The sequence below is a fragment of the Peromyscus eremicus genome, chromosome 6 (genome assembly GCF_949786415.1).
Source record: "Peromyscus eremicus chromosome 6, PerEre_H2_v1, whole genome shotgun sequence".
Taxonomy (NCBI): Eukaryota; Metazoa; Chordata; class Mammalia; order Rodentia; family Cricetidae; genus Peromyscus; species Peromyscus eremicus.
The window spans coordinates 101,118,440-101,131,630 of record NC_081421.1 but is presented as its reverse complement, the minus strand read 5'-3'; the positions used below and the strand labels follow the sequence as shown (position 1 = coordinate 101,131,630).

Genomic DNA, 13,191 nt, shown 5'->3' with positions numbered 1-13,191 from the left:
TTCCGCACGTGCGTCTTGGTTCTTTACTCTCCTGATAAGAATTCCATTATATAACAATTTAAATCATTCATTATACAACCAATGCCTACCCTTTATGGAGTCCTTCCTTCTTACATACCAGTACTGTTAACATAATCACTCAAAGCCAGCACAGTGGTGCGTGTCTAGAATCCAAGTACTTGAGAAGCTGAGACAGGAAGATTGAGAGTTCAAAGCTAGTCTGGGGTATGTCCTGAGACAGTGTTTCAACATAAAAACAAAACAAACAGAAAGAAGAGTCTCAATTCTATTAAATTAAAGAAGATGGAATACGTTTAGTGTAAATTTTAGTTATTCATTTTATAAACAACCAGAGATTTTTTTCCTATGAGAAATTTTTAATATAATGGCATTAGTGTGTAATTTTCAGAAAAAACTGAATAATTGAGAATAAAATGTATTGTCTGCTATTAAAATAGCCAGTAGAAAATGTACAGGTAGTGAATTAATCTTTACTATAAAGCAATTACAGTTAGGGATTGTTTTCATAGAATCAGCTCTTAGGAAAATACACATTTTAACAATAGGAGAGGTAGCTAATCATTTATGTATTTAAGTATACGATATAGATTTTATATTATTATGGCATGAAATGGGTTTAGACCAACTGCCCCTAAATTTGCATAAGGAATTATTTATCTCCAGTTCCATATTTAAAGGCCACTGGTAAATATACTTCAATAAATTATCGTTGTTCTTTTATTGTATTAAAAGTTCTATGTAAGCTTATTTGAAAGTTGATGATTACTGTTGTAGTTTTGAAAAGGAAATGAACAGGGGCTGGGGAAATGACTCAGTGGGGAAAAGTCGTATTCCAACACCCACAACAGGCAGGGCTCAACACCCTTTAACTCCATCTTCAGGGCATCTACCGCCCTCTCCTGGCCTCCACAGGCATTACAGTCATATGCACAAACCTACATGTGCACATAGTTAAAAAAATTAGAGCTAAAAAAGAAAGAAAAATAAACAGTTTTTTCCCTAACCAAGTTACGAAACAACTGATAGATAGATACAGAAATTGGAAACATGGAGATTAAGGAATTTATTCATCCAACAGATATTTGTTGAACATCTAACATATAACCAGGCCTTGCTGTAGACACTAGAGAAGACCAAAGAACCGGAGAGATAAGAGCTCCTGCCCTAAATAGAACTTACATTTTAGGAGGAAAAAGAAAGATGACAAAGCAACAATTATGCCGCATGTTAACTAGTAAACATTAATGGAGAAAAGCAGGGTAAGGAACACGGGGTGAGTCACCAAGGTCACATTTGAGTAAAGATCTGGAAAAGATGAGGGGACCTGGAGGGGACAATGAGGCTTGGAGATGATGAGAGGGATCTAGAGGAGATGGTGGAGGCCTGGAGAAGATGAGAGGGACTTGGAGGAAAAGAGTGGGACCTGGAGGCACAGGCAGGTGGATCTCTGGGAGTTTGAGGCCAGCCTGGTCTACAGAGTGAGTTCCAGGACAGCCAGGACTGTTACACAGAGAAACCCTGTCTCAGGAGAGAGAGAGACAGAGACAGAGACAGACTTGGAGGAGATGTAGAGACTTAGAGTTAATGAGAAGAATCTGGAGAAGATGAGAGGGACCTGGAGGAGGTGATGGGGCCTGGAGTTGATGAAAGGGACCTGGAGATGATGGGGGCTTGCAGTTCCCAGGAACTCTGGGGCAGAGGCCTTATGTTGGGAGTAGACTCTCAAAAGAGGCGGTGGGGCAGGAGGAGGGGGATTCTCAGAGGTGAGGGGAGCAGGTTGAAAGAGCCTCGTGGGTTATTGTAAGAGGTCAAAGAAGAGCTTTCTTCCCGCTTTGTGGCTACAACAGGCTTCTGAATAACTCAGACACAGGAGCAGTGGGCATCCAGGGGACTTCCTGCCAGCCCTGGGGATCTAGCAGCAGACAGATGCACACATAGAACCCAGGTGGGTTGAATTGAGCAGCGCCTCCACGGAAGCATTCAGTAAGCCTTGGATAAATGAGTGAAAAGAGGTGGGAAAAAATGGGTTGATAAAAATGGATGATGTTTCCCTTGCTGTTTTCCTCCAAATAACTTTAAAAACAGTACGAGGAAGTCAGAAAGAGGTTTTTCTCTAAGGAAATTAGGAATGGGGCTCTTTGAGTTGAAGAGTCTTTATTGAGGATTTTAGTTGAAGTCATTAAATGTAAGTTTTTGAATGACACTTGGGATGTCAGATAAAAAAAGCCACTGTTTTGTTCTTTTGTTGTTGTTTAAGAAAACAGGCCCGTGTGTGGAATTTGCCTGTGTTCAATTTGCACTTGAAAAGTGCGTTCTGAACTTGCTATAACTGGAACTATTATTTGCCAATTCCTGAGAACTTGGTCTCACCCCAGCTGAACAGGAACCCAAAGACCCAGATTGATTCGCGCAACAGTGCAAGTGCAAACCTAACTGCCTCCTGGAGCAGTAGAGCCATCGAGCCAGAGAGGAGGCAGGCAGCCAGGTTCTTCCCACTGTGCAAGCAGACTTCCCTGGGCATACTGATACTGTCGCTGAAACAGCACTGGCTGAACATACAAGCAGAAACCTGGCCAGGAGGAAATACACATCCAGAACTTTCCAGAATGTATTTCATATGATGACATGTGGGCTGTTCTGAGGAACAGAAAGGACTCCCTGCCCAGCACTGGTTCTCCACTTCCACCCAGTGACTTTGCTTTCCTAACACCTGGACTGCATTAAAGCTCTGTGGGTTTTGGTTTTTAAACAGGCTGTATGAGAGAAGTGATGCAAAGCACTTTGAGGGTAAAACTCTCCAGGAGACTTCCTCCTCCACAATCCCTCCACACCTGAAATACTCCCAAGTACTAAACTAAAATGCTGGAAGCTGGACGATCCCTGAAATAGGAAGGTTTCTCAAACAGCTATAAGGTGCAAAGCTAGCCAGCAACTGGGAAATGCCCACTGGACCTAGAGCTAAGGGTATTGTTGTGATGGAAAGTTGGAGAACGTAACTTTATTTTGAACCTTCTTTGGCTATAGTGAAGAAGGTACCATGTGATGGTGCCAGTGGTGAACATGATGGGGTTAAATCAGGGTTAGGGAACATTCAAGAATATGAATACCTTAGGTTGGCTTTATTACTGGAGGATTAAGGGTGAGGAGGTCTGCAGGGACCAGACTTGAGACCTCTACCCCGTGTTTCTAGAACCTTGATCCTCAGAGGAAGAATTCAGAGATGAGGCGAGGTCAGGGATTAGGAAGAAGTTTCAGGAAGTACACACTCAGGAAGGTAGGTGGACTTCCTTCAGGCTACATCTGGGAACTACAGTACAGAGTTACACAGGCTTAGTCTTTGAGGGGATTTGACAAGGAGTACTTTGTCATGTCTGGATGTAAGATGGAGTTCAGTCATGATGTCTGCAGTTGAAGCTACCTTTCTTTAGTGATAAAGCCAGGCTTGATGGTTGTTGATTCTACATTTAGATGCTATGTGGTTTATGGTCAAAGGTTTTGGTTTTAAAACCATTCCTTTTTTTCTTTTTTTTTTTTTTTAATTTAAGCCCCTTCTTGTATCTTGACCAGACCCCATTTCAATTCTGCCTACAGCTGTTGACTGATTGACTTCATTTCCTGTTCTCTCAAATAGCTCTTGTAATTCAATCTTTTATCTCTGAGACCTTTGAAATGGCTATTAGATTCTCTTCATGGTCTCTATCCGTTCTCATAAAACAAATCACATAACTGCAATTTAATTTTTAGACTTAATCAAGTCTATTTTTCTCTCTCTGCTACCCACTTTCCTTGTAGTTTTTTCTCCTTCTTCCATGCTAAAAAGGAGCTATGAGCCAGTGGTGATTGGCACTTTCGGGGGCTGCTGGGCTGTATAGCCCCAGGGTGGCCTGGAACTCTCTATATGGACCAGGCTGGCCTTGAACTCAGAGGTCTGTCTGCCTCTGCCTCCTGGGTGCTGGGATTAAATGTGTGTGCCACCATGCCCAGCCTAGGCTACTAAGTTTTGAACTAACACCAATCAAAAATGTCACTGCCCGCATAAATATATATTACACACACACACACACACACACACACACACACACAACGCATGCACGCAGGCACGCACGCACGCGCACACACACACATACACCAGTCATGGACTGGGCTGTAAGCAGCCGTAATGAACTTTAGCTAAGCAAGAGTACGCTAGCAGGTTGTCAGGTTGGAAGTGACAGAAGTCCAGGGTCAGATACAGGCAGCATCACAGAGAGGCACACAGCAGACTAGGTCAGCCTAGGTCTGTCTACTGGGCTCCACTACCTACCACTTTGTTCGAGAAGGCCCCATCTCAGGTTTTGAGGACATATCATAAAGTGATTTAAGACTAAAGAAAAGTGAAGACCGATTCAACGCTACACAGAATCTGATATATTGGTGCCCTGGTGTGCAAACTGATGCCCTGGGTAGCATCACAATGGGGAATCCCTTCAGATGTAGTGCTGCATCACCGGAGAAGCAGGAGGATTAGGAGCTCAAGGTCATCCTCAGCTACATAGTGAGTGTGAGGCTTGCTTAGGCTATATGAAACCCTGTGCTGCTTAGGATTTTTGTTTTTTCTTTTGTTGTTTTGTTTGTTTGTTGTTGTTTTATCAATTTGACACAGGAATGAGGGACTCTAGCTAAAGAATTGCCTTACTCAAATTAGCTCATGGCCATGTGGCTAAAATGAGAATGCCCCCCTCCCCACAGATTCATACATTTGAATGATGGGGCCCTAGTTAATGGAATCCTTTGGGAAAGATTAGGAGGTGTGGGCTTGTTGGAGGAGGTGTGTCACTGGGGGTGGGCTTTGAGGGTTTAAGAGTCCATGCTAAGCCAAGTGTCTGTCTCTCTCTCTCTCTGTCTGGAACTTGTGGCTCAGATGTGAGTTCTCAGCTACTGCTTCAGAGCCCTGCCTGCCTGCCTGCCCCCACATTCCCTGCCATGATGAGCATGGAGTAACCCTCTGAAACTGTAAGCAAGTGCCCCGATTAAATAGTTTCTTTTAAAAGTTTCCATGGTCTAGTTATCGCCTCACAGCAATAGAACAGTAACTAAGACAACATATTTGTGGGGCATTTTCTTGACTAATGATTGGTGTGGAAGGGCCCAGCTCATCATAGGTGGTGCCAGCCTGGGCAGGTGGTTCTGGATTGTACAAGATAGCAAGGTGAAGAAGCCATGGAGAACAAGCCAGTAGGCAGTGTTCCTCTGTGGCCTCTGCTTCGGTTCCTGCCTCGGCTTTCTTCAATGATGGACTACAACCTATATGCCAAATAAACCCTTTCCTCCAAAAGTTTTTGGTCCAGTGGTTTTTCACAGCAACAGAAACCCTGTAACTAGCATTTTCTCTGTCCCACCCCATTCTGCAGCTGCTTCCAAATAATCACTCAAAGGCTTATATTAATTATAAATGCTCAGCTGGTAGCTCAGGCTTATTACTAACTAGCTCTAACTCTTAACCCATATTTCTCATTTATGTGTTGCCATGTGGTTCATGGCTTGTTACCTCATTTCCTACACATCTTGCTTCCTCAGAGGCTGGCTGGCATCTGCTGCCTCCATCCTTTCTTCTCCCTGTATTTCCATTCGGCTTTCCCACCCAGCCTTATTCTGTTTGGCTATAGGCCAAATCAGCTTTTATTATCAACCAGGAAGAACAACACACATTAACAGAAAGATCCTCCCACAGCAAAACCTAACTAGGACCATGTCCTATCTCAAAGAAAGAAAAGCAAAATCTTCACAATGAGTCAGATGGGAAAGGCTTGCATAGTAGTCCCCACCCCCCCCCAAAGTGATTTCATCTAAAGCAGAGTAGGCCTGGTTTATCTCAAGCGAGTCTCAAGGATGCCAGGCACATTCCTGGCTCTGACAGGTGTCAGGGCTTTGGTCCAAACATTCCACCTTCCAGGCTGATGGGTTTGCCTGCTTAAAGCACACTTCAGAACAACACAAGGCAACAGACCAGGCCTGCTAAGGGCCGTCATGAAGGATGCAACTCAAGATGGCTGCAAGGTCAGCCTAGACAATGCTGCTTCCATGGGCCTGGCCTTGGCGTGAATTCCCTCCTCCCTGAACCTTGCAGACCATTTTAACCACGGACACTGGTCTGGGTTCCAGTCCATCTGGAGCAGTGGGAGAAGAGTGCCTGCCTGTTACACATGGTCCAGAGGAATGGGAGATAATAGAGCAACTGGAGAAAATTCCCTTAGTGAGAAAGGGGGGCCACCTAGAAGGCGAAGGTCCACGACCGGATCATAAAAAGCGAGTCTTGGTTTTTACACGTTGTGACACAGCACCCACTGCTTCAAAGCTGGCATAGTTCTTGTATTGTTTCTTCCAGATGGCAGCGAGATTCCAGCTTCAACGTTGATGGACACTTTGCTAATGAAAGATTTTAAACTCGTCATTAACAAACTAGCATACGATGTCCAGTGTCACAAGAAAGGTAAGCAACAGCCCACCAGCCATCTTAACTTCGCCGTGTGGGAGCTTCTACAGGGAGCAAAAGCGACCTGCTTTTGCTTTGAGAACGGTTTCTTGAGATATTACAGATTGGCCATGTTCCTCCTACCAGAAGCAGGAGGGCGATTCCCCCTGATTTTGACCATGGGAACTGGGTAGAGCTCTCAAAAGTGTGGGCATGATCCTCATACCCGAAACTCTCCCCCACCCCCACCCCGGGGTTTCAAAGTTTCAAATCTCCAGTGTTTCACATGCTAGGGGCCTCTAGCAAGTTTTCAAGTACAGTGCAGGTAAGTTGCGATTCTCAGCCACCCTCCTCGAGATTGGGAACCGTGGTTTGCCCTCTGACCTCAGTCTCCCGTCCAACCACTAACCAGGACTGACCCTGCTTGGCTTCCAGGATCAGACCAGACTGGAAACAGTCGAGGCAGTGGGGCTGCAGACCGTGCTCAGCCCTGACAACTCTCAGGAGAGGCGCTGACGTTCAGTTTCTCTCCCTTTTTATTTGCTTTAAGAGGGAACGGGGACTTTCAGGCTCACATGCCAGATCTGAAACTAGAAGCCTTAACTCTTTAAGAAGTTTGCTTTTAATTTCAAACTGCAGGTTGTACAATCCTAAACTGAAAATCAGAAATCCAAAACTTTTTGAAATTAGGGGTAACACTAGTGGAAAATCCCACCCTAGAGTCCTTGGGATGGGTTGCAGTCAGAATGCAGATGCATGGAGGGTGCGGGTATACCAAGAGACAGAGTGTTTGCTTAGTGTAATATATGTACATATTAAATATATACGATAAAATCACCTTCAGTCTATGTATATGAGGTATATATGAAATGTAAGTGTTATCTTTATCTGGGCCCCATTCCTATCCCATCACGCAAAGATTCCAAAATCTGAAACATATGCAAAATCTGAAATAAGTGTCTGGTCCCGAGCATTGTGGGTAAGAGATATTCAGCCTGAAACATTTTCGACATTAGCAATTTGCTTCTGAAGTTTCTATTATCACCACTCCACATACTGCTGCCCCTTCTTCCTTCTCCATATGGTGTTCCCAGCATGTAGACATGATTGATACCTTTTGTCATTGTCCCACAGCCCGTGGGTAATCTCCTGGCTTTCCCCTCTCCTTGCTCTTGGTTTTCAGCTTTGGGGGTTTGTTTAGCCGGATCTTCAAGCTCACAGATTCTTGCCTCACCAGTGTCTAGTCACTGATGGGAGCCTGTGGGAGACGGTTCCCCCTGGGGTGTGGTGGATTTATTTCCAGTGTTCCTTTGTTTCTTTCTTAGCATATCCATCTCTATCTACTCTGTGTTCTTGGACGCTGCTCACCTTATCCATTTGAGCAGTGGTCCTCAACCTTCCTAATGCTGCGACCCTTTAAAATACAGCTCCTCACGTTGTGGGGACCCTCGATCACAATATTATTTTCATTGCTTCTTCCTAATTGTAACTTTGCTACTGTCATGAATTGTAATGTGAATATCTGTGTTTCCCTGACAGTGTTAGCGACCCCTGTGACCCTCCCCGCCAAGGGGTGGTGACCACAGATTGAGAACCACTGGTCTAGACTCCCCTGGAGAAAAAAAAAAAACATGTAGTAAATGCCTACGTCTCTCTTACTTTTTCTCAGAAAAACCAAGTGAAGTGCACATGATTGAGATGGAAAACATGAAATCCTTGGTTCACAGACTATTTACGGTTCTGCATTTAGAAGAATTCCAGAAGAAAAGAGAGCGCCATCTGATGGCAAAGATTGACCACCTGAAGGAACAGCTGCAGCCCTTGGAGCAGGTGGGAAGGCTGAACAGCTGGATCCGTTGGAAGTTTATGCCTCTTCGTAGGGCATGCCAGGAGTCACGGGACGTCTGGGCGGTTGGTGTAGTCTCCCTTTGTCCTTTAATCTGGAACACGACCTGTGAGCTGAGCACGCCCCAGTGACAGCCCGACCATCTGACTCCAGAGCTGACGCCTTCTGCTTCCTCAGCATCAGCCCCGCGTCTCTGGGGAGAGCAGACTGTGAGATGGGATGCTGTGGGGTGCCACATCACAGGTCCCAGCTCTGTCCGAGAGAACTGTGGGTGGAAAGTTAGTAACGGCTTCCTCATAACATCTATGCTTGTTTCTTTTTTCCAAATTATGGAGAAAAAAATCTTATTTTTTGGTGGGTAGGCATGGGGTAAGTAATATAAAGGGAAACTTGCATTCTTTAAGCGATAATTCCACTTGTAATTTTAAAAAAACTAATCTTTGTATATGAATAGAAAGTTTCTAGAAATGTAGTCATTATTTCCAAGGATATTGAAAGAATGGTAGAGAAATATTTTTTTGTTTTATTTTCCTGGATTATTTATCCACATTTTGCTTTTCAAGAAATTGAGGGTGGTGGTGGCACACGCCTTTAATCCCAGCACTCGGGAGGCAGAGCCAGGCAGATCTCTGTGAGTTCGAGGCCAGCCTGGGCTACAGAGTCAGTTCCAGGACAGGCACAAAACTACATAGAGAAACCCTGTCTCGAAAAACAAACAAACAACAACAACAACAATAGCAACAAAAAAAAAAAAAAGAAAAAAAGAAAGAAAGAAAAGAAATTACTATGCTGGGTATGGTGGTGGCTGTCTTTAAACCCAGCAGTTGTAAGGCAAAGGAAGGCAGATCTCTGAATTCAAAAACCAGTCTGGTCTGCATGGCAAGGTGCAGGCAAGACAGGGCTCCATGTACATAGCAAGACCCTGCTTCAGGAAATGAAGCTGGACCACAGGCACCTGTGGAGAACCATGTGGGCACAGACTATCTGTAGATGAATTCCCAGAAATGGGGGTCAAAGAAAACATGCCAGTGATTTCAGACCAGGACTTCTAGGCATCTAATTGTAAACATAACTGTGTTCAGGGGGTTGGTTTGTTCCCCCACCTCCACCCCCCAGGTTGAGCTTTAACTCAGAGATCTTCCTGCCTCTGTCTCCTGAGTGCGGGGATTAAAGGAGTATGACACTACCCTCAGCTAGTCTGTTTGTTTTCTTTGAGTAGGCATTACCTTTACGATGAAAAACAAAATAGATGAATGAACTGGTTTAGAAATGAGCCGTTAATACATATTCCCTAAATCTCATTACTCCACATACCTGACCTATCCAAAGCAATGCAAAGTGTGCATGGCTTCAAATGTTTCATGTTGCCTTCGTTTGCCCCTGGAGCTGTTAAACTTGTAAACTGAATGAATGGTTTCCCCTTCCTCCCCCAGGTCAAGGCTAGAATAGAAGCTCAGTCAGAAGCCAAGACCAGCGGACTCCTATGGGCGGGCTTAGCTCTGCTCTCCGTGCAGGGAGGGGCACTGGCCTGGCTTACTTGGTGGGTGTACTCCTGGGACATCATGGAACCAGTCACGTTCTTCCTGACGTTTGCAAACTCCATGGTCTTTTTTGCATACTTCATCATAACGCGGCAGGTGAGTAGTCAGGGAAGTCAGAACATTTGTCTAAAGAATTCCTCATCCAAGTCATGCAGTGTCTACCGCTGTGATAAAGCACCATGACCAAAAGTACCTTGGGGAGGAAAGGGTTTATTTGGCTTACCTATCCTGAATCCCAGTCCATTGAGGGGAAACCAAGGCAGGAACTCAGATTGGGCAGGAACCTGGAGGCAGGAGCTGGCGCAGAGACCATGGAGTGGTGCCGTTCGTGGCTTGCTCAGCCCGTTTTGTTATAGCACCTCAGACAACTAGCCCATGGCACTGCCCACAACTGAGCCTGGCCCTCCTGTATCACTGATTAAGGAAATACCCTACAGGCTTGCCTACAGCCTGATCTGCTTCTCAGCTGAGGCTCCCTTCTTCCAGATGGATGTAGCTTGTGTCAAGTCGACATGAAACTAGCGGGCACCAGCAGCAATCAATAAAACCCTTTCATGTTTCAAGTTTTCTGAAGCCAGTAAATTTTTTTCCCCCACAAGGTTGGATGGAGGCTTTATCACAACAAAAATTTCAATTCCTATAGATGAATCAGTGTAAACACATGAACTCCTCCATTGGGATAAATGCTGCATTTCTGTTCTCCAGGCCCTTGTTAAACAATGACATTGAACTTGGACTACCAAAGTTAATGGTATCCAGTAACTAGCTTTTGGCAAGGTTGCTTTGCCAAATTTTTCCACTTTTCTTCTTCGGCAATGTGTTTTCTCTTCCCGGTTTGCCTGCTCGTAAGAGGAGCAGCTACTCCCGACCCCGGCTGCATGCCCTACCTCTGCGGGCTGTTCGCTCTGCAAACACTCCTTCCTTCTCCCCGCTTTGCCTTGGCACTGCCGAGTTAGTGTCTCCGTCTCCTCTCTTTCAGAACTACACTTACGCATCTGTGCGGAGCAGGCAATTCCTTCAGTTCTTCCACAGGAAATCGCAGGGACAGCGCTTTGATGTGGAACTATACAACAAGTTAAAGGAGGACCTGGCTGAGGTATTTTATAGCAAGCACATCTCCGAGCTGGCTTTGTTTGGGAGACAGGGAAATGTTGGCTCATTTTTCACAGGTTAGTAAACGTTGGGCTGAAGTTTTCATGTACTGTTTAGCAAAAGATTGGGATGGATCTTTTTTTTATTATTTTTAAAAAGAATATGAACTGGCCTGGTGATGGTGAAACACACCTTTAATCCCAGCACTCGGGAGGCAGAGGCAGGCGGATCTCTGTGAGTTTGAGGCCAGCCTGGTCTACAGAGCGAGATCCAGGACAGCCAGGACAACACAAAGAAATCCTGTCTCGAAGAACAAAAACAAAACAAAACAGAATATTAACTGAAAACAAAACAAAGCAAAACCCATGATGAGGATTACCGGGCAGTTTCTTTTCAGGGCACCATGATGAGGTCAAATGAAGCCATAAACTCATCTTTTAAAAAAGGATTCCTAAGGCTGGGCATAGTAGCGTACACCTTTGATGTATCCCAGCTCTGGAGAGGCTTTACGAGTCGAGGCCAACCTGATCTACGTAGCCAGTTTCTGGACAGCCAGAGGTACACAGTGAGACCCTGTCTCAAAAAAGCAAATACCTCACCAAACAAAAAAAAAAAAACATCAAAAAGGGATTCAAGCAAGGCATTTACCTCAGTAATTTAAATGTTTTCTTGTCTCAAGGAGAGGTTAAATTTTATAATTCCTCTCAAAGGGCAATGCTGGTATTTCTTATTTCCTCTGATTTCAAGCTGTTATTTATTTTTTTCCTCCTCACCACAGGCTACAGAATCCCTGGAGAACGTGCGCCACTCCCTCCATTTCCGAATGCCAGGAGAGGAACTCCGCGAGAAGACTTAGTCTTATGTTTTTAAACAGCCCAGGGCTATTGTGCCAATTCCAGGGCTATTGCGCCAATTTTGTAACTTACCAATTGGACATTTTTAAGGTCCTGTTCATTTCCATTTGATGGTTTCAGACATTGTTTGGTTAATAAACTTGATGCCTGGTTTGTGGATCTGTGTAGACTGATGTTTCAAATGGCCTGTGTGCCCTGGCGAAGCTGCTGGTACCCAAACTCTTCCCCGGCTGGCCCACGTGGAGGTCAAGGGACCAGCGTTCTGTCCCTCACTCACTTTGGTTCTTAGGTTCATCTGGAATCACCTTGTTAACTTGAACTTTATTTCTTGAGACAGAGTTTCACACTGTGGCTCAAGCTGCCTCGTACTCTAAGCAATCCTCCTGTCTAAGTTTCCTGGGTGCTGTAATTACAAGTACCAGCCACCATGCCCAGTTTTTGTTTTTTATCATGCAACAGTTGTATGACTGTAATATTTTATCAAAGGTACAAAAGCCCCACTAGCCACAGTGGTACCCTCTCCACTGCAGCTGAAGAATGCCTCTAAGGCATGGCTTTTTGTTTTTACATCCCAACCAAAGTTCCCCCTCCCACCCTCTTCCCTATTCTTCCCTTCAACCCCCTCCTGCCCTCCCCTTCCACTGTTTCTCCTCGGATACAGGCAGGCCTCCCATGGATATCAGCCAGCCATGTGTATTCAAATCGCAGTGAGACTAGGCTCCTCCTCATCTGTTAAGGCTGGATGAGGAAATCTGGTAGGAGGAATGGGGCCCAAAAGCAGGCAACAGAGTCCAGACAGTCCCTGTGCTCACTGTTAGGATTCTCACAAGAAGATCACGTCACACAACGGTCACATATATGCAGAGGGCCTAGGTCAGTCCCATTGGCTCCCTGCTTGTCGGTTTAGTTTCTGTGAGTAAAGCATTGCTTGTATAGCAGCCACTTACGTGCTTCTGTTCCCAAAGCCCCAAATATAAACCACCTTAACCAGCAGATGATTAACAAAATACTATTATTCAAAATGTTATGTCACGTTAATAAGAATTGAACCTTAAAGGTAAAATTAATTACATGTTTAACGAGTCTGCTAGAAATGTCAGGAGCTTCCATTTTAAGTTACTGTGGAATCACATTTTGTCAGATGTCTGCCTACAGTGGCCAGGAGTTACTGCATGTGTGCCTACAGTGGCCAGGAGTTACTGCATGTCTGCCTACAGTGGCCAGGAGTTGCTGCATGTCTGCCTAGAGTGGCCAGGAGTTACTGCATGTCTGCCTAGAGTGGCCAGGAGTTACTGCATGTCTGCCTACAGTAGCCAGGAGTTACTGCATGTCTGCCTACAGTGGCCAGGAGTTACTGCATGTCTGCCTACAGGGGCCAGGTGTGGT

At 45.0% G+C, this 13,191-nt stretch overlaps 1 protein-coding gene across 2 annotated transcripts in view; it reads left to right on the top strand.

Annotated features, from left to right (window-relative positions):
- The window catches only part of Mcub (mitochondrial calcium uniporter dominant negative subunit beta), a 63,961-nt gene extending 52,121 nt beyond the window's left edge, over positions 1–11,840 (top strand). For both annotated transcript variants that reach the window (XM_059265012.1, XM_059265013.1), the window contains exons 4-8: positions 6,386–6,490; positions 8,142–8,302; positions 9,752–9,955; positions 10,839–10,955; positions 11,730–11,840. In XM_059265012.1, coding sequence (XP_059120995.1) covers positions 6,386–6,490; positions 8,142–8,302; positions 9,752–9,955; positions 10,839–10,955; positions 11,730–11,807 — 665 coding nt within the window. In that variant the 3' untranslated portion in view covers positions 11,808–11,840. The remainder of the gene's footprint in view (positions 1–6,385; positions 6,491–8,141; positions 8,303–9,751; positions 9,956–10,838; positions 10,956–11,729) is intronic.
- The last annotated feature ends 1,351 nt before the right edge of the window (positions 11,841–13,191 follow it).